Source organism: Aplidium turbinatum, chromosome 7 (assembly GCF_918807975.1).
Source record: "Aplidium turbinatum chromosome 7, kaAplTurb1.1, whole genome shotgun sequence".
Lineage (NCBI taxonomy): Eukaryota > Metazoa > Chordata > Ascidiacea > Aplousobranchia > Polyclinidae > Aplidium > Aplidium turbinatum.
In genome coordinates, this window is record NC_137478.1 from 7,528,910 (window position 1) to 7,548,347 (window position 19,438).

General features: G+C 39.2%; 3 protein-coding genes across 6 annotated transcripts; 1 reads left to right on the plus strand and 2 right to left on the minus strand.

The window, feature by feature from the left end:
- Nucleotides 1-4,428: 4,428 nt before the first annotated feature.
- Nucleotides 4,429-9,210, minus strand: LOC145774276 (sequestosome-1-like). Its single transcript, XM_082585476.1, has 7 exons — nucleotides 9,020-9,210; nucleotides 8,475-8,624; nucleotides 8,126-8,290; nucleotides 7,815-7,887; nucleotides 7,236-7,445; nucleotides 6,694-6,786; nucleotides 4,429-6,290 (listed from the first exon to the last, which is right to left on the minus strand). The coding sequence occupies exons 1-7, from the start codon at nucleotides 9,134-9,136 to the stop codon at nucleotides 6,142-6,144; spliced, it is 957 nt and encodes a 318-aa protein (XP_082441602.1). The 5' UTR covers nucleotides 9,137-9,210; the 3' UTR covers nucleotides 4,429-6,141.
- Nucleotides 9,211-11,473: 2,263 nt separating this feature from the next.
- Nucleotides 11,474-13,978, minus strand: LOC145773712 (zinc finger MYM-type protein 1-like). Its single transcript, XM_082584847.1, has one exon. The coding sequence runs from the start codon at nucleotides 13,976-13,978 to the stop codon at nucleotides 11,474-11,476; it is 2,505 nt and encodes an 834-aa protein (XP_082440973.1).
- Nucleotides 13,979-15,935: 1,957 nt separating this feature from the next.
- LOC145774846 (uncharacterized) lies at nucleotides 15,936-17,940 on the plus strand. 4 transcript variants are annotated; one of them, XM_082586173.1, is made up of 4 exons: nucleotides 15,936-16,413; nucleotides 16,726-16,849; nucleotides 16,976-17,132; nucleotides 17,459-17,940. In XM_082586173.1, exons 3-4 carry the CDS (start codon nucleotides 17,037-17,039, stop codon nucleotides 17,771-17,773), a joined length of 411 nt encoding a protein of 136 aa, XP_082442299.1. In that variant the 5' UTR covers nucleotides 15,936-16,413; nucleotides 16,726-16,849; nucleotides 16,976-17,036; the 3' UTR covers nucleotides 17,774-17,940. The 4 variants fall into 3 exon arrangements, 3 of the variants coding, with proteins under 3 accessions (XP_082442299.1, XP_082442301.1, XP_082442300.1); XM_082586175.1 differs by lacking the exon at nucleotides 16,976-17,132; XM_082586174.1 differs by lacking the exons at nucleotides 15,936-16,413; nucleotides 16,726-16,849 and having other exon boundaries at nucleotides 16,956-17,132.
- Nucleotides 17,941-19,438: the final 1,498 nt, after the last annotated feature.

The following is a 19,438-nucleotide window of genomic DNA, read 5'->3' on the forward strand; positions in this document are numbered from 1 at the left end:
CCAACATTCTTGAGCAACAGCTGCAATTATAATGATTTTGCCCATTTTCCCGTTGCAGAGCTCCAACTGGCCCAATTAACTACAATTGTTTTGTTTAGTTAACAGCTATGATGATTAAACAATTTCGCCCCCCCCCCTAACTCCTCCTTTGGCTACCTCAACAGATTCAATTCAACCAAGGCCAACACGTGTTAGGTTGGTAAAAAAATTGTCAGAAACTGTGTAAAATAAAAATGTTTTGGGAAAGAATGATAACCTAACAAAGAGGGAATGGATTTCCAGCAGGCCTACAAACCGGTACAAATTAGGCTATACTTAATTCTTACCATTCTTAAATACTTACCATACTTAATTCATACTTAATTCATACCCATTACTTACCATACTTAATTCTAAGGGTCAGTGATAACCAATCTGTGCAGTGATAAACCAAATTTGTGCAGTTAAGCAGTGTTTATTTTTTTTCTTCAATCCAATCAGTGTAAATAAATTTTGTTTCTAGTTTTCTGATCTGTGAAGTGTTCAACCTTGCAGCAGATATTGCTACATTTGAATCTAGCACTGCCGTTTGTGAGTGTGGATTCTCAGTGTTAACAAGGGCTGACGCTGCCACTAGACGGAGCATGTTACAACCAAGACAGGCAAACTTAGTGCTTATGGCCTTTGAACATTCTGTATCGAAATCTATCGATTTAGACTTGTTTGTGAGACGGCTTGCATCCAAACATCCGCGACTGCAATTGCAATAGACTAGCTCACGGTTGTAGGCTATAGGCGGAATGTAATCATATATATCAAAATCCTCGGCACTAGCTTCTTCGAGCCAGTTAAAGTTTTTGCTCGTAACAAGTACCGCTATTTATACAACAAGTCAACAATTGCTTTGTTATGTTGGTCATTGTAATATGGTTGCCGTGATAAGAGACCAGTGTTGGTCTTAACCAGTGGCGTAGCTTTTGGCACGCGTGTGACGTCACGATATTGAGAATGATGCTTTCAGTCTCTTTATGCTTGAGCATGATGCTTTCAGTCTAAAAAAATTTGCCTAATTTTAAACAAAACTGCATTAAAAGAGCGAGTTGTGCCAATACTAAACATTCAAACATCTCAGCCAGGAATTAGCAACAAGAAAACATAGAGACTTAGCTTTATTTCCGAAAAATGCTGAAGAAAACATGATCTTATCCTTTTGCTATGCCACCTGACAGCACCATTTTACAGGAATATTCATACCCACATTTTTGTTGAAAATGCTCTCAGAATGCACCAAATTCAAAGTAATTTTTCAAAATTTTCTGGGGTAGGCCCCCCAGACCCCCCGTCGCTGGGTGTCGTCTTAGGCGAACACGCCGTCGGGCTTCGCCCGCCGGTCGTCAAAACCTCTCCTTTCAAAATTCCTGGCTACGCTACTGGTCTTAACACTAAACTGACATATTGCAATTTTTGTGGATACCGGTGTTTAAGAGGTTAAAATGCCAAAATCATTCAAATTTTTTCGGCCCCCCCTAACGAAAAGTTGGCCCCCCCCCCCTTGCTCTGCGGTCTGGCTACGGCCCTGTGTCTGTTGATAAACATTGCTGCCATCTATCATGGGTTTAATAAATTTGGCGGCTGTAGTTGATAAAACTTAACAAATTTGTGATTTATCTTTACATCAGGGTATTTCTCGTACAATCTGGTGTACAATCCTTGGCAGTGGTAGGCTACGAATTACCACTTACCAGACACAAGTTTCCATCTACCCAACGAAATGTACTTCAGGTCTCAAAAAAGTAACAATTCCGTCTAGTGATGAGACAAACTAGACCAAATTGAACGATTTCCAGCAATCTATTTTTAGCGACATCTGGAGTCAGCAGGGGCGCCGGAAGCGGGGGGGCAGGGGGGCGAATGCCCCCCTGCCCTCAATTTTTCTGCAGATGGAGGGGCAGGGGGGGCAATGGTGCCCTTTTAAAGTCATGTAAGTTACTGCACATTTTGCAATATAACAATTTCTGCTATTCGCTTTTAGCTAAATTATATTCTTTCATTTTTTCCTCAAAATAATATTTACGGCACAAAATTTTGCAACAAAGGTAAGAGGCCTTAAAACTCGTTTTTTGGCAGCCATCGTGGCTTACCGGGAGCTCCTTCTCGGCGGCCAAATCTGCGTGCTTGGAGGCCAAAATACAAAATAACGATAGCACAAGTAAATAGAATTAAACTTGCAACAATGCTAAAATGATCACTTAGCGTTGTTGAAGTCTGGGCCTGGGCGACGTCCTACAATAGAATCGTTGCACCACGCAATAACTGCTTTATCGGGGGATTGTAATCCAGTACTGCGGGACCATCTAACGACACTCGCACAAGTGTCTCCAATGTGGCTGATTTTAAAGAAGTTCGCCACTCCCCTAGAATTCTTTTTAGCAACGAAAAACAACGTTCGACATGTGTTGACGATGACGGCAAGGTAATAAAATAAGTATTTCAATGATGTGAAGGACATTACCAGTAAAAAGAAGCATAATTTTTGCAAAATATGAACAAAAAATGTTTTCCCCTCGGATGTCAACTAACTTAGTTCTCCTTTTTAACAACGATTCAATGTCCGACAACATCGAATCGACATAAAAACGACAATATTGCCAGCCGATGTAAATTAGCACTTCGGATTAAGACTTTGTTAAAATAAACGTCGGGAATTACAAACAAGACTTACAGCGCTGGTGATCGCAGATGGATATATTCCATCAATAAGTGTGGTGAAATGCAGACGGCAGCCCACATTATCAAGGATTGCCGGCTATACAGACCACCTCATGGTATGGAAGGCCTAGTTTCCATCGATGACGACACCAGGCAGTGGCTAACCAACGGATGCCCTGACAGGCCTGACATATAGCGACAACACGAGAGAAGAATAACAAATATTCCCGCACAATGCAACAATGGCGATTATGACGCGCTGACCTAATTTTGCGTCACTCTTTGATGCTACATATTTTCGACAGTTAATCTACGATCATTGTACTGCGAAATTAAATAATTGGCTAGAAGAGACCGGTGGCCAAACTTGGCCGATTGAGGAGGTAGCACTGGCGGTCATTCAAGCACTACTAAGCGGTCATGGCCGCCAGCAGCTTTAAGGCTTGGCAGTAGGTTACATCATTATAACATAGCGTGATGCCCTTCTTTGTATACCGGACACTTGTAGGCTATCATTACTCAATACATAGTGAGCTGATAGATTAGCATTATCGCTATATCTTATCTTAAAACTTGAAAAAAAATTGGCCCTTTACTAAACAAAAGTGCCCTTTTTTCGTAATCTTGCCCCCCCAGTCAAAAATCGTTCCGGCGCCCCTGGGAGTCAGCTGGAGACGGTTTTTATTTATGGAAAAGAAACCTTTGATTTTAACATGGCAAGGTGCAGGTTTTTTTTAAGGTTTGGTTTGGGTGACCGCTAAGTAGTTTTAAGAGACCGCAAGTGTTTCATTTAAATACCAAAAAATAGCCATAACTACATACAATCAACGCAACATAAAATGAATTATTCGACAAGGCACAGCTTAAATGAGTGTGACAGCGACCAAACAGCTTGCCCAACACGGCCGCCAAACAAGTTTGCTGCACAATCAAACAAAGTGTGCTTGTTGGCTTCTGCTTGTTATGTTTCCACACGTAAAAACTGATCATTATGCGCCATAAATCAGAAATAAACATTGACGAGTATCGAAGGTGCACTTCTTTTGTGAATAACTCTTTGATTCAGCTGTTAGCTGTACCTCCACTTCTTCTTTTTTTCCGGACGTGAACTATTGATCGTAGGCTATATTCGTATTATCGACAAGACATAGCGAGAAACAGCCATTACTTTTCTACTGTAGTTGCAAGTCCAAATTTTGGGAAACCGCTGGAGAAATTTGGGGGACCGTTTCGGTCCACCAAAACACCTTAAAAAAAACACTGCCAAGGTGAATAAACTGAAGAATGGCTTTTAAGATTAAAACGTATATTTTCGCTACTAAACAACTGCATGTGACGGACTTACAGCGATTTACTTCCATATTGGCAATGTATAACTTTCATAAGCGCCAGTGTTGTATTTAGCGCTGGGAGGATGAAGCGGTCAAATTAACGATAACTATTTATCGTCGGCCCACTAAGCCTTTCAAATATCTTAAGCAATTTATGTGTGTCTGAGTACGGTGTTTCATTATCTCATAGAACACCCCGAGTCCACCCCAACTGCCGGATCTTTTCAACTGAATTCAACTGCTGTCCTTGCACTCACTCCCACGAGCTTCAATCAAAAACTCGACCAATCTTGCTTTGTCATCCACTGGTAACAGTGGATAAAGAAGATTATGCGGAAAAATCCCACCACAACCAACACATGTCCAGAACATGTATATACGTCACTCATTACAACAGACAGGACGCCACTTATTATGTTGTATTTACAAATACGTAGTTAAAAAGGAGAACATGAAACGCACAAAGCTCATGACGCACGGCAGGAAGGGTTAAAGTACACAAATACCTCGCTACAAATTCAAAGCATGTATAATACCGTGTTTGATTGTCGATAAGAATCACTTAGTTTTCTACTTCTCTTTAAAAGGTGAATTCATAAATCATGGTAGGAGATAAACTGCTGTAAAAGTTCATAAAATATTGCAAAGTTTTTAATCTCATCTATTAATTTAAAACAAAAATTAAGTTTTAAATGATTTGCAAAAAAAAACATAAACAATAAAAGTGCACAGCAATACTGAACGTTAGATGAGAACCCAAAATTACAGAAAATAAATCAGCAGTCATATTTACACATCCCTAACAGAAATGCATCTCCAAGTGAAAAGTGAGTTACGAAATGGAACCCATTGTTTCGTGCACGCTGCTACTTATGGAAGCAAAACAAGTGCTCTGAACAAACCCAGACAGCAAATCAGCCGTTTTTACATTGATTCAACGTCTGCAGACTGCAGCAAAAGAATATGCTGACGTTAATTATGCATTTAAATCATCTATCGAAGAGTCAGAACAATATATAAAGAAACCATGAAAAATAATCACTAATAAGAAATTAAAAGTTTACTGATCAAAAAATAATTGAAAAGCTTGTTACATCACCAGCAAAGCAATCCATGATAAGTACCAAGGTGGCAGTTGATTAAAGAAATTAAAATCATTTGCAGACGGTTTAAAATGCAAATACTGTGGTGGCTTAGTATTGAACAGAAACATGTTATTGCAGTGACGTAAGCCTCAAGCTTACGTCACTGCAAGATAGAGGGAGAGAGCAATATGTTACAGAGCAAAATAGAGGGAGTTCATATGGGAGGCCACAGCTGATCAAATATGATTAATCTGTTAAGAAGCAGCATCAAGAAAGTAGACGTCCCAAACGCAAACCGGTGCATTCTACGCAACAATCAATTTTGCACATGATGAGGATTTTTTATAAAGTTTACATGAGGGAGCTTTTTACCAGAAGTAATCACGAATTAATCTTCTAGAAGTAAATTCATCAGAATAGAAAGTACATGAGAGGGCCAAAAATAGGTTATAGTAATAATTGTGGGGCGGTACAGCTGTGTACAACCCCAACCAAATAATAAATCAAAGGACAGTACTTCATACGTTATGGTGTAACACAGACAGTTTGTACCCATTGAAACTGTAATACAAAGATTAAGGTTTCAATAGAATTGGGGGGTGGTAGCCTATTCACAATTGACTTCATTTTCACTCGTTAATTGAAAGATTTCACTTGAATGATGATTTGTCGAAGTGCAAAAACTGAAGACAACATATATTCACAAGTTCATTATGATACATCTGCTTAATGATACTGTTTGCAACATAAGAGGATACGTCATTTTATACAGTGCTTTAAGTAGTGACTATAAAAAAAATCTAAGGTCCACGATTGTGCATTAAAGGTTTCACTATCATCTTGTAGTTCACGGCTAATCTGAAACGATTTATTGATCAATTATTTTCATATACATCAGGCCGATCAAACGAATAAAAATATTCACCAATGAAACCCACACCCTAGTTTAAATGCACATACACTATAAGAGCACACAAAATTACATGACACATATGTATATAGTCCGTATATGTATGTGGTTTTCAGTGAGATCATCATCATTGCTTGGAAATTCTTGCTGGCTGCATGGCGTCCAAGGCGCGGCTTATGTTGCCATTGTTAGCTTTCAGGAGATTCGTCAACCAACCCCCTTGGTCGTTGAAGCCCATGGCCAACAACTGGTTGAGGGAATCGCGAAGTTTAGCGTCTGGAAATAAAAGTTTCATTGAGAGATTGCATTTAATCGTTGAAAAAACGTACGGTAACGTTAATTTAGAGTGAAATGATCATATGTTTAAAATAGATTCATTCCGTCTTGTAATGTAATTAATAGAACACTTAAATCAAAAGGTTAAAAGAAAATTAATTTCAACCAACTACAGGAGTTTTAGAGTTTTAGCAAAGCATAAAGCAAATGATAAAAAACCCATGGTATCAACAACTATTCCGGCAACGTCTTTCAGTTGGGCGTACGCGTTTTGAGCCACCATTATTGGGAATAAACCTTTTCAAATTTAGCACCATCAATGCAAAGGTGGCTAAAAGCCCCATAAAAAAACCATCTATATAAAATACGCATTACATAAACACTATTTTGTACAAATTTTTACCTTCATCAGTTTCCATTTTGTCTTCTGCACCAGTGCTCGGAGGAGGAGGAGTCTTGTCCTTCACAAAGGTCCATTCTCGGTCAGAAGAGTCACCTACAAGAGGAGATACTGGTCAAAAATAACCCACATGTGTTCTCTCCAATTTTGGTGACTGGACCTGCAGCGTTGGTTGAAATCCTCTATAAGTATGCGAAACTGCCAGGATTAAACATCCTAGGCTATGAAACTTTCTCAGTCCGAGGACAACAATTTCACAACTACTACACATAGGCAGCACAAATAGTCAAACACGATCACATTTCAACAAAAAGAAACTTACTATATTACAGATTGAACATAAATATGAAAAACAACAAACATCACGAAAACCTATGTAATCTGTTAAGTTAGTATCTTTTTCGTCCCGGACGCGTTAATGACGAAAAATAAAATTATTGATGATTGATTGATTGAAGGTATTTCACATGTGGTAGCCTAAACGTTGCCTTTAATTTAAACACAGTAAAAATACTAAAAGAAATTCAAACTGTTTGAAAACTTACTGCTGTCTTCTTTTTCCGGCTTGGTATCAGGTGGGTTTGAACTCGAAGGTCCAGCTGCACCTTCACTGGCTGGTGCACTTGGATCTGGGTGTTTACTTCCAGGGCACTTCGCTGTTTCTCCCTTATGCTCAACATTAATATCAACATCAATACCAAACGGTTGCAGGAAATCGGCGACAGCATTTCCCATTGTCTGAAGATATTCCTTCCCTGTATTTGCACATAACTGCATCAAACATATGATTGAAGATGCTTGAACGTTCACTTTAAAAAAGTTCAAAATGAGTGTTTTATTCAAACACTTAAATCTACATACTACACAATCTACCTTTTAAAAGTAATTTTTCTTCGATTTCTATGCTAAAGTGCGCATGTAGCAGCTAGATACGTAGTTTACAGCAAGGTAAGTTGAAAACCACATGAAAAGTAACTTATTCAATATCCAGTTGTACACGAGTAGTCAACAGCAATTTGGCTTATAGCAATCTATTGACATAATTGCAAGATATAATCTAATCCCACATCACGAGTTGCTTTTTCTAGACTATGTACGTAAGAAACCATTTTATTTAAACTAACCTTCGAAGTTTGCTTGTGACTGTTGTTGATTTCCTTGAGTAGATGAAGCTGGATTTGGCTCACTTTGATCCATCTGCAACATATATCCACAATGCTTTCTTGATGTAAAATTACAAAAATGATACAAGCACAAAACATACACTCAATATCTATAGTACGGTAATCTACAACTATTACATTGCTTATTTTACGACAGTCCTAGAATACCTAGCTACCTACCACTGTAAAGGTTATTTGTTACATAATTAGGACTAAGTCAAGAATTATTCCATTATGTTGGTAGCTTATCAGTGAAGAAAAAGTTAGTATACCTTTTCTGGAGTAGATTGGCAGCCTGAAAAGTTTCCAGCAAAGAATGGAAATTTCCCATAGCATTTTGGATCAAATGGCATGAAAGGTTGTTGCCAACGCGAGTAACCTTGTCCAAAGCCACATCCTGAACCGCCTTCTTTTTGCTGGCTCTTAGATGAGTGTTCCTGTTAAGACAAAATAAATTTGTTGAATTTTTCCATTTTATATTCTATTCAATAAAAGTTTAGAAACAAAAATTGTTAAAATACAGATAACTATTGTTGAAAAATACAATAGGTTAGAAATTGCAGTCTCTACAACACCATATATAATGCAAAAACAAAACTTTTATGCTACAAAAGACTCTACTTTGATATAGACTTTGAACACATCCCCATTATGTTCACTTAATGCTTGTACAAGTTCCTCGTCTGAGTTGAAAGAAATAAGATCTCCTTCCTGATCTCTCCACTGAAGTGAGAAATTTTCCTCACCAAGGTTTGGGAATACGCTGGCAATCTAAACAAATATTCATTTCTTTATAAAATTTTAAATGTAGTCACTATCAATGTAGTTTATTTTTTGGATTTTTTTCAGTTAAGTCCATAGCAAAACGTTTTTATATATCTTAAAATAAATAGATCAGCAAATATACAAAAGTGGTCTAAAAAACTATTTAATCGGAATGCGTATTATGTCGTTAGAGTTGACATGCTACCTAAGACTAATCCTATATTGTCACTGTAAGCAATTGTGAAAATAGTCAAGTAATTCTGATAACATATTCTATGGAAGTACTGTAGGTTATATTTGAACACAATCTGATTAAAAAATATCAAACAGCCTACAAGTGAAAATTACAGAAAAGACAAACTATATATATATATACCTCATAAAGTAACATCTAGACATACCTTACGTCGTAAGTATTCATAGCTACTTGATACATCATGATCGACAGTAAATCTTCGAATTTCTTTGCTTCGGCATGATCTTCCTTCATACAAGTAGGCTTTATATTGAAGAGACATTTTCAGATAAATTGCTTGACAAATTTCAATCAAAGTTACAATATAATATAGCAAAGTCTTAAACAATTCAAATCAGATCTAAAGTTCCAAACAAAGATATTAGTTTAATTTTGCAACGTCAAGAATTTGGTAAACTGAACAAGTAGGCTACAGTAGTCAGTTTATCAGACAAATTTGCAACTAAGCCACAACACACAAACAGATAACTAAACTTTGCTAGACTATACTTTGAACAACGTTGTAACACCTTATATACCCAAAATTTGACATCTAGAAGAATCTCAAATGTTTTACAGTGGTGTAACATACCATGATGTGGCTATATTGATTCTTTTCGTTAGTGATAATGCAAAATTGAAAATTTCGCCATTTTCTTTTCTCATAACAGCAATGACTCAGCAATGTGGTGCAGAAAATAATCACATGACACAACAAAAATGAATACTTATTGGGTATTCCCCGTATCGTTATGTAATTCTAGCTGTAAAGCAATTTTTCCTGTAAACCTAAAGGTAATTGGCAATCCATTTTTAAATATAATATTAATTAATTATATCATCAATCGTTTATTCCAAGTCTTGCAATCTATATGAAGTAACAACAATAGTTCAACAAGTCCAGTTTACATGCAACACACGCTATTAAACATTATGCAATATGTGCATGACAAGTTAAAGACAATAAACGTGTAGCCTACGTTCAAAGTTATATTACGTGAAAATACTGTGTGTCTGCGCTTTTCTGCATTGTTAGATAGTAACGAGAATGATTTCATGAGCAATGAAATTAAAACAGAGCATTAGAAAAATTTCAGCAACGTTTTCTAAATGCTAAAAATCTTTCTTATGAAATGTAGTTATGCAACACGAGACTTTAAGCTCACTGGTGTTGATATAACAAGACAATCCATATCGAAAACTGTGAAAACCAGAACATAGAAATTTCCTCCACAGTTGACTTATAGCTTACTATTTTTACCATTATAGTTTACTATTTCATACTAAGTTAGGCCTATATATAGCTTAGGCCTACTATTTTTTGTTTGACCAACTGAACCTAGACTGGAAAAGCTGCATTGGTCAAGCATTATGATAATGGATCCAACATGTCTGGAAAGGTGTCCAAGCAAGATTAAAGAATGTAAAACTTTCCTGTCTATTTTCTGCTTATGGATGCTATTGCTTAAATCTTGTTGGAGTTCATGGTATGGTGTAACTAGGATTCCTGAATGTAACTGCGTTGTCCAGATGTTATATTATTTTAGAAATAATTGATCGACTGTCAGCGTAAGCTGGTGTTATTTTTAATTGTAGCCCAGCCAGATAGCAAATTTAAAGAAAACTGTCTCATTATGCAAGCAGCCTACTTGAGCAGTTTCAATCTTTACTTGTGTGGACTACACTCCTAAACAAGGTTCACTACACTAACCTATTCATAGCGATAAAAAAAAACTGTTCAATTGCCAATCAGCTGACGAATTTAATGGAATTAAAGCTTTAAAAGATGTACCGTAACCAAAGCTGGAGAGTAGGCTACTCGCACGCTTAAGTTGTTAAAGGAGCTATGAATTCAAAAGAAAAAAAAAATTTCTGGAGAAAGAACGCTCCAACAATTCCGTTTCACCAGCTCCATCATACCAGGGATATCATACATACGAAATTGTTTCTGCCGTATGTTGCAAAGGATTCGCTGGCTGTTGGTAGTTTATTAACAAATGTATCAACAAACTTAAACATATCATCGATAAGTTTGAAATTTCGTCGTATGTATGATGTGCAGTTGCGGGCATATGGAACAAATTGTAAGCCTACAACAATGACATTTTGGATGAGTTGGTACTTTTGAAAGCTCACACAGCAAACTGGAGCTGCAAACCGGAACGCACCACCCCAAAATCTGTACTCAAGGAAATCATTGATTACAACTTTCGAAACACTTTTTCCAAATATTTTTGTTGCTTTGAGAACTTGTTACGTAAACAAGTACCCCCAACCAGGGCCGGATTAAGACGAAACTGGGCCTGGTGCTGCAGCGCAAAAACAGGCCTATTTTTTCTAGGCATTGGTACATATGCATTCGACACTCTGACTCCACCGTACACGCGTAATCAGACCGACCAAAGAGCCTTTATTGCTTTCGACGCAGTCAGCCAAATTTTAATGAACATGAACAATAATAACGACGTGTTATCGTAAAAACTCGAGAGTAACATCAGGCTATGTAACACCAACACAATTCAATACCAATATTGCCTGAAAAGCGGAGTTAATGAAGAAAAGGCTAATCCAGATCAACTTAACGTTGGCATATTGTCAATGCTGCGCTAGTGCTGCTTACTTATACTACTGTTTTTCGAGCCTTAGCAAGCGCGAAATCTTCGATCATGTCAGTGCAGTCAAGGCTGCTCAGCACCTCATGTTCAATGCTCATAAGCGCCAGCATGTTTAGCCTTTCCTCCCTCATCGAGGACCGCAGCTCTCCTTTGACTATTCCCAGTTTTGAGAAGCTCCGCTCGCCGGAGGCATTAGACACCATCAAGCACAGATAGATGCGCAAAGCAATCTCGACGTTTGGAAATGTTTGAGAAAGGTTCAACGACGACAAAAGCTTGTACATGGTAAGCTCTGCTGACTCGTTCACACTCACAGATTTCTGGGTGCGCATAAATGCAGCAAACTGTATGAGCTCAGCCACCAGCGTGTCTTCCAAGTCATCTGGATACGAGGAAACGAGATTTTGAGCTTTATTCTCGATCTGCTTTATGCTCAATGACGTTAGCTCCGAAAGAAATCCGAATGTTGTAGATATATCCTCATACGCCTTCATTCGCTTTTCCAGTTCAGCTAACAGTCTGTCGATCATGACCAGATATATATGGGTTTTGAATGTTTCCCTAGGGGTGAGGTTTTCTTCGTTTGCAGCTCCTTCATCAGGCATTCGCTTTCGCTTACGGCCTCGACGTTCTTCAGCCTTGTATTCGCCGTGAGGAACCTTTTCGATCGCCATCTGCTCATACACGTCAAATCTGTCCCGTGCAAATTGAATCGTGTCGACCAGTGATGCCAATAAACTAGTTGCCGTATTCAGACTGACTGTAGGGTCTTGGAGGCTAATGCTCGTACTGTTGAGACGGCATAGGATATCGTTCCAGGCAGTCGCCATAACTGCTGTCTCAAGTTCGTCCATCCTGTGCGAAAATCCGTCGGCCTGGTTTCTCGTATCGGCCTTCTGCTCCTTATCTGGCGCAAGCTCATCCAGGACTTCTTGAATGCTCTTCCACCCTTCTACTAGCGCTTTGACAGCATCTGCACGTTCACACCATCGGGTTCCAGACAAACCTTTGAGCGTTAATGTGCAGCGATTCTTCAGTTTCTGCCAGCGATATGTCGATTCAGACAGGAAAACGTATAGTCCATTGACAAAATGAAAAAACCTGGTACAGCCAGCGCAGCCATTAACAGCCTGGTCTCCTACCAGGTTTAAACTGTGGTTGCAGCATGGAATAAAAGCAGCATATTTACATTCTCGCTTCACAATTGCCTGGACACCGTTGTACCGTCCTGACATGTTTGACGCATTGTCATACGACTGGCCTCTGCAGTTAGTAACATCCAAGCCATTTTCCTTCAGAAAGTTCAGAAGTATGCTAGCCATGTGCGTAGCGGTGTGTCTCATCATAGGCAAGAATGTCAGGAACCGTTCAACTGGACCCAACGGCAGAACATATCGAATAACAATCGTTAGCTGGTCGAGGTGTGATACGTCAGGTGTAGAGTCAATCGAGACAGAGAAATACTTCGCCTTCTTGGCTTCTTTCAGGATGGTGTCCTGCACCTTTTGTCCCATGAGCTGCACCAGCTCCTCGCAAATTGTGGATGACAAATAAGAAATGTGACCTTTCCCGCGGTTCGCATATTTTCTAATATGGCTAGCCAGCAGAGTATCGTACTCCGCCAACAACTCAATGATGCCAAGGTAGTTACCATTATGAGGGGAACCTATGATCTCATCCGCGCCCCTTATAGCAAGGCCACGCTTAGCTAGGAATATCAGAACGTCGATGAGCCGCTTTACAATCTGGCGCCAGTAACACCGCTCTTCCTCGACCTGTTTAGCGGCTAGGTAGTCAACACGACCGGCCTCCCTCTGTCGGCTCCCAAAAGACAACATAGCCTTGCGATGACCATCGCCGCTTTCATGCATTTTTATTCTGGATTCGCCTGACCTCCAATTGTCGAAACCGCTGGATACGAACTTGGTTGCTTGAACAGCATTACCACCGAACAACTTGCATGCAAAGCAGAACACCTTCCCGGTCGAAGGCGAGTAGCACAACCATTGTCTATAGGATTTTTCACCATTGAGCGGATGCGTACGCACGAAGAAGGTCTTAGTGCATCGACGTTGGAATGATTCACCTAGGTATTGTCTGGCGCTCTCTTCAAACATCGATTCAGTGTGTTGGCAGTGTTTTGAACCTTTCTTGGCCCAATATTCTCGAGTGTCAGCGTTGATTTTACCCCACTGTCCTAAATCATTGGTGATATCCTCCAGCGTTTGCGCCAGTGCTTCGCCAGTGATAGCGTCTCCTTTCACCTCTGCTCTCTCCGCTGAACTTTCCCGCTCTTTATCCTCTCTTTTCTCATCAGGTTCATCTTGCTTGGCCTGGTCTTCAGGAGCGCTCGAATTCGCAATCGCATCCGACGCAGGCAATTGAGACGAAGCTGCTCGCATTCCAAAGTATGAACTCAGTTTTGGAATTTTCGCCAGAAGCTTTTCTTGTTCTGCTGCTTCTTTCCTTTTCTTTTTCGCTTTATCCCATCCACTGAGTTGAGACGCCATAGCAAGCGTGCACAAAACGCAGCTAAATTTGTAAATTGTGGAACCGTAAAATTTATCGCATTAACTTAAAATCTTCCGTTACAATAAACACAACGCCGTATATTTAGCCTACGTCACAGTGCAAAAAAAACACATTAGCAATTGTCTTAGAATTAAGGCAGTCGCTAGCGTCCAAGTGAACCCCAATGCTTTCCATCATTTTTTGTTATAAACTGACACTGGTTTCCATCATTTTTTGTTGTGAACCGGCAGTTGTTTGCACGGTGTTAGCTTGTGAACCGGCAATGAAACAACATTGAACTCAACAATAATGATTGCTAACTCTTTTCCCAACCATAATGAGTACTAATCTTACAGCCTTAACCTAATCTATTCCTAAGGCTTAGCCTAACTCAGTGGTTCTCAACCGCCGGTCCGCGAAGTACCGTATCTTACTTTCTGCCAAGCTAATTTTAATCTGGAATCATAAGCATTGCAAAGTTGATACTTCCTGTAAAACTCATTTTACGCTTGGCCGATTCACAGCAGTAGGCTAAAACTGGCATAGCCTATCTCTCCTTTAGTCTAAGCGTAAAACGCGAAAATATAGGGCCGCCTGGAATAAATTGCGACCTTAACAAATTTGGTATCGTTGGAAAGCTTAATTCCTCTAGTTTAGGATTATCACTCTCCTCCAACCAGGGACCTTTGGCAAAAAAAGTTGTGGCCGTTTTTTAAGCAACACCTTGCGCCGCTAGTGGCGCAGCTAATCTAGCTATGTTTTCAGCAGAAACAGCAAGCCGAGTAAAATTCTGGCAGTCGAAGTTGCTCCGGTGACCACTGACCAGCTTATTAGCCATGTAGTGGTATCGATCTTGAACTCTGAGCGTTGCGCAAAAAGAAAAAAAAAATAGCCATGAGGTTTGTAAGTAACTAGGCAGTACTGAGTAGGTTTGGTACAGCAAAGATTCTTGATCTACCACTCTGTACTGGCTGCAGTACTAACCTAAATATCACAGAACTGAGTACCGTACCAGGCAAGCCTACAGTAGTTTAATTTGTTTTGGGAACTATTTGCAAGAACATCATCATCGGTACCGTAAGTTGTGTCAGGTTATTCATTTAATTTGGTTTGCAACAGAAGTCAAAACGTTAGATACGGTACCGGGCAGCAGGCGATACACAGGTACACTAGGCCTATAATTGTGTACAGTACGGTATGCCGGGCTATGATGAAAGTTAAAGGAAACAGGTCTAAATGTTCTTTACATGCAACATGTCTTATCATCTCTAGCTTATGTTAAATTTTTGAGTTTCCTGTTGTTCTTTTAGTTGAGTTCTCTTTCATTTAACATCTTGGATTTTAAATGGCATTGCATGCAGGTGTGAAGTATTTGTACCAATGAATGCAGTATGGTAGTAGTAGTAGGCCACTGTTACCAGTGCACTGGTGCACAAACTGACAAAGGAAGGGTGTTTATTGAGACCTGGTAGCTTCTAGTGATATCCATGCAATAACATATTCAGATATAGATTAAGTTTGAAAGAGCAAATGTTCTGTGTGGCCATTTTTTTCCCAGGTCTGATGTTAGTTTTCTCTCTTTACAGCTTTAAAGATTTTTATGAAATACCGGTAATGATTTCTAAGTTGTATAGCTTAGTTTATTAAACAGTTAGAATTGATAGACTAGGCTAGTTTTCAGATGTTATGGAGATAATTGAATAATGGAAAATCAGAATCATTGAATAATGGAAAATCAGAATCAACAACAATCAAGCTTTTGTACGCGCTGCACAAGACCTTCTGGCAGCCTCTGGTGGAAGCCCTAGCAAACAGTGGTGCCATGCGGCATGGTGTGAACAATAGTTAAGCAGCACGTACCCACTTCGCCAAGTATTCAGATCCCCGTGCGAAAACCAGCTGGGACATGGCCTCTCTAGACTTGCCTCATCAAGGCATAACCGTTTTCTCACTGGTGTTGGATGCTATGGTGCAGACATGTTGCGCTGGGGCTTGGCAGAGAGTGCTGCTTGTGAGTGTGGCGAAATGCAGACGGCAGCCCACATTATCAAGGATTGCCGGCTATATAGACCACCCCATGGTATGGAAGGCTTAATTTCCATCGATGACGACACCAGGCAGTGGCTAACCAACGGATGCCCTGACATATAGCGACAATACGAGAGAAGAAGAAGAATCAAGCTTTTTATAATGAAAGTTTATGCATCAAATGCCAATCTCATAATTTATCGAAGCTACAAGAAGTGAAACGAGGTGGACTGAAGACATTAATCAGCTATGCACAAAACATTGGTGACAGTCATCTTTATCAATATCTAACAGAAAAAGAAGAGAGCGAAAGTAGTTGTAAGGTGCATGAGGTGTGTCAAAAATTACTTGCTGTTTGCTCATGCTTGGAGTGGATGTGATACAACTTCTGCAATATATCAACAAGGTACCAATATAATTAATCAGCTTTGGTAGCAGTACATTTTAATCTTGCTTTCAGTGTTTTATATATATATAGTATTTGTTACAGTGTTTTATATATTCCTGAACTGCTTACCATGCTTGTCTGAAAGTACATTTTTACCATTTTCTGATCAGCTTTTAAAAGATATGCAAGAATTCAGATGGCAGTCATTACCAAATCCACTCAATATTATTCTAATATTGTAATACTTTTATTTGGAATGCCAATGTATGGAGTGTATGCACACATTATTTGGTGACAATGATTAATTATGTCATCTGTCTTGTTGCTTAGGAAAGCTAAAGATTTTCAATTACCTGAAGAAGGAAGAATTTCAACAATCTGCTGATGTATTTGGGAGATTAGATTCTACACGTGAGCAAATAGCTGATGCTGGAAGAGATTTGTTATTGAAAAGGTTAGTTACTGGGACTGTATTGGTGCACAGTTAATTAAATAAGAAGAAATGAAAATGTTGCTGAGTAGCCTACCAGTCTGAATGAGATTCACCGATAGTAATACTATATTTTGTTGATCCATCAAGCTTTAGTGCAAAACCTGCCGATTCACTTGGCCAACTACGGTACGTCAAGTACAATTAGTACATGCAGATGGTTGCAACAGCTTCCACTGTTCATCCTGATAGATTGCCACCCACCGAAGCTGCAATTCGTTTTCATTCCTTCAGAGTACATTTGCAGGTGAAATAATAGTGCGTAGCCTAATGGTATTGTAACACAATATTACATAATTGTAACACATTGTAACACAATCATTTAGTATAAAAGCGTCTTTGCTCTATAGATTATACCACTTGAAGATATTTTTCAAGAATTGTTTATTGTCGGTAACTTCAAAATATTACAGCAAATTGCGCTATTAAACTGCTGTAAGGAAAAGATGCAAGTTATAGCAAAACAACTTGCGTTATAATATGACTAGCATAAACATGTGGTGTACAACAAATCAAAAATTTTATGGCAGCAAGATTTGATTTATCTAAGTTGATATAAAACTGTTGCTTCAGGTATGTCAGTGGAAGCATCTTGACACTGAAATCTTGGATCTCGCACAATGGGGATGGAAAGCTGACGCAGCAGGTGCAGTTATGCCAATAAAGGCCAATTTAGATCCGCCACCAGAATGGCTATTGAACGTTGTACGATGCAAATGCAAAGAAGGAACAAAAAATCAATGTGGTACAATGTCTTGCAGCTGCAGAAAACATGGCTTAAAGTGCGTAACAGCATGTGGAGAGTGTCGTGGGGAAACTTGTTGCAATCTCAGTTGTGTACAAGAAGACTGCCCTGAGGATTGCGACATTTTGATCATGTTTCAATAAATGATCTGTTCTGCCAACAAATTAAAATCAAAATTTTACAAGTGCTCCAGTGATATTAAAAATCTTCTATTCCGTTCATATTGTACTCCAATGTATGCATGTCATCTGTGGGAAAATTATCATCAACGTAACATTAATCGCCTGCGTGTTGCCTTCAATAATGCATTTAGAATTACAGTAGAACTCGGTTAATCCGGATTCGGTTAATCCGGATTCGGTTAATCCGGATCTTCGCCTAATCCGGATGAAACTGGAAGTACAAATGAGTCAGGTTTGATAGAACCGTCATCGGTTAATCCGGATCTTCGCCTAATCCGGATGGAATCGCCGGTCAAATCGAATCCGGATTAACCGAGTTCTACTGTTTATACACAATTTGCCTAAACATTATAGCGTACGTGAACATCAAGTCTTGTGCAACATTATAACATTTGATGCATTACTTCGGAAATATGTTTTTTCTTTTGTTGGAAGATGCGAAGTATCGTCTAACTCTATTGTTGCCTCCCTGATGAGGTCCGATTGCCATCGTATATCAAATTATCGTTTTCATTATAATAATTCTATGTATGCTGATATCTAGTTTTGATGGCTGCCATGTCATCTGATTGTTTTTATCGTTCTGAATACTTTCAGTTCTTCTAACTTGCAACACTACCGTACCATTGTCTGTAAACTTGTAACATTAGATAGCCTATTTAGTGAGATTTTGTGCATTTGCAGTTTGTGTATTATTTCTTTGTTTTGTATATTGACAGCTTTGTCTGATGCAAATAAATATTATTTTTGTGTAGCCTATTGCCCAAATTTGGGCTACCCGAAAGATTCCACTGGATAGTTTAGCTGTACTCCTCAGACATGGCATATCCACTAGCAGTGTGAGTCGAATTTTCACCGTCGACAAGAACAATAGTTACACGCCTTGGGCAGTGGCCGAGTGGTTAGCGCGTTGGGCTCGCAGTCGAGAGCCTGCATGTTCGACTCCAGCCACCCGCACTTGCTGTTGTTTCTCTGGGCAAGAAACTTTACGATAATTGCCTCTACCCAGTGATCGATTTCGAGTAGTACCAAATTTAAGTCATGAGTAGAGTAGACAACCGGAAACAGACCTTGCAGTCGGCTGCAGCGTGGGTCAAGTGTACGTCGGAAGGCGTACACCGATGCATAGCGCTCAAGTCCGCTTTCCCGCAATGCAGGATAAAGATAATAAAACAAAAACACTCCACGGCATAATTATTGAAGTAAAGTTTTAAAAATTTTCGCATTTTTTGTATAATGCCCATAATATACTCTCGCCACTTGTAGCGTTTAGTTTCGTCATTAAACCGGACCTGGGGTTAAAATGCCCCCTTGAATCATTATATGAAGCTCCGTTATGTCTAAAAACGATTTTTTAGAACAAATGTATTGGATCTGCAATTATCAATGGGCTGAGAGTAATAGGTAAGCAATTTTAATTTGATGACGTCAGAGTGACGTCATTTAAATGTAAATAATATTTTATCAAATGTGAGTTGTCTCTTTCTTACACACATAGAGAAAAAAGTTAAAAATGAGCCTAAAAACTTGTGCAAAAGGAAAAATACAGTTTCGCCACTAGCGGCGCAAGGTGCTGCTTCAAAAACGGCCATAACTTTTTTTGCCAGGGGTCTCTGATTGGAGGAG

What these genes read in the sequence shown, in the direction of transcription:
- LOC145774276 (XM_082585476.1), bottom strand. Translation starts at nt 9,136, where the DNA reads ATGTCTCTTCAATATAAAGCCTACTTGTATGAAGGAAGATCATGCCGA. An exon ending in TGTTCAAAGTCTATATCAAA is followed by an intron (nt 8,291 to 8,474) that starts GTAGAGTCTTTT and finishes TTGTCTTAACAG; the next exon opens with GAACACTCATCTAAGAGCCA. An exon ending in GTCACAAGCAAACTTCGAAG is followed by an intron (nt 7,446 to 7,814) that starts GTTAGTTTAAAT and finishes GTGCAAATACAG; the next exon opens with GGAAGGAATATCTTCAGACA.
- LOC145773712 (XM_082584847.1), bottom strand. Translation starts at nt 13,978, where the DNA reads ATGGCGTCTCAACTCAGTGGATGGGATAAAGCGAAAAAGAAAAGGAAA.
- LOC145774846 (XM_082586173.1), top strand. Translation starts at nt 17,037, where the DNA reads ATGCAGATGGTTGCAACAGCTTCCACTGTTCATCCTGATAGATTGCCA. An exon ending in CCTTCAGAGTACATTTGCAG is followed by an intron (nt 17,133 to 17,458) that starts GTGAAATAATAG and finishes CTGTTGCTTCAG; the next exon opens with GTATGTCAGTGGAAGCATCT.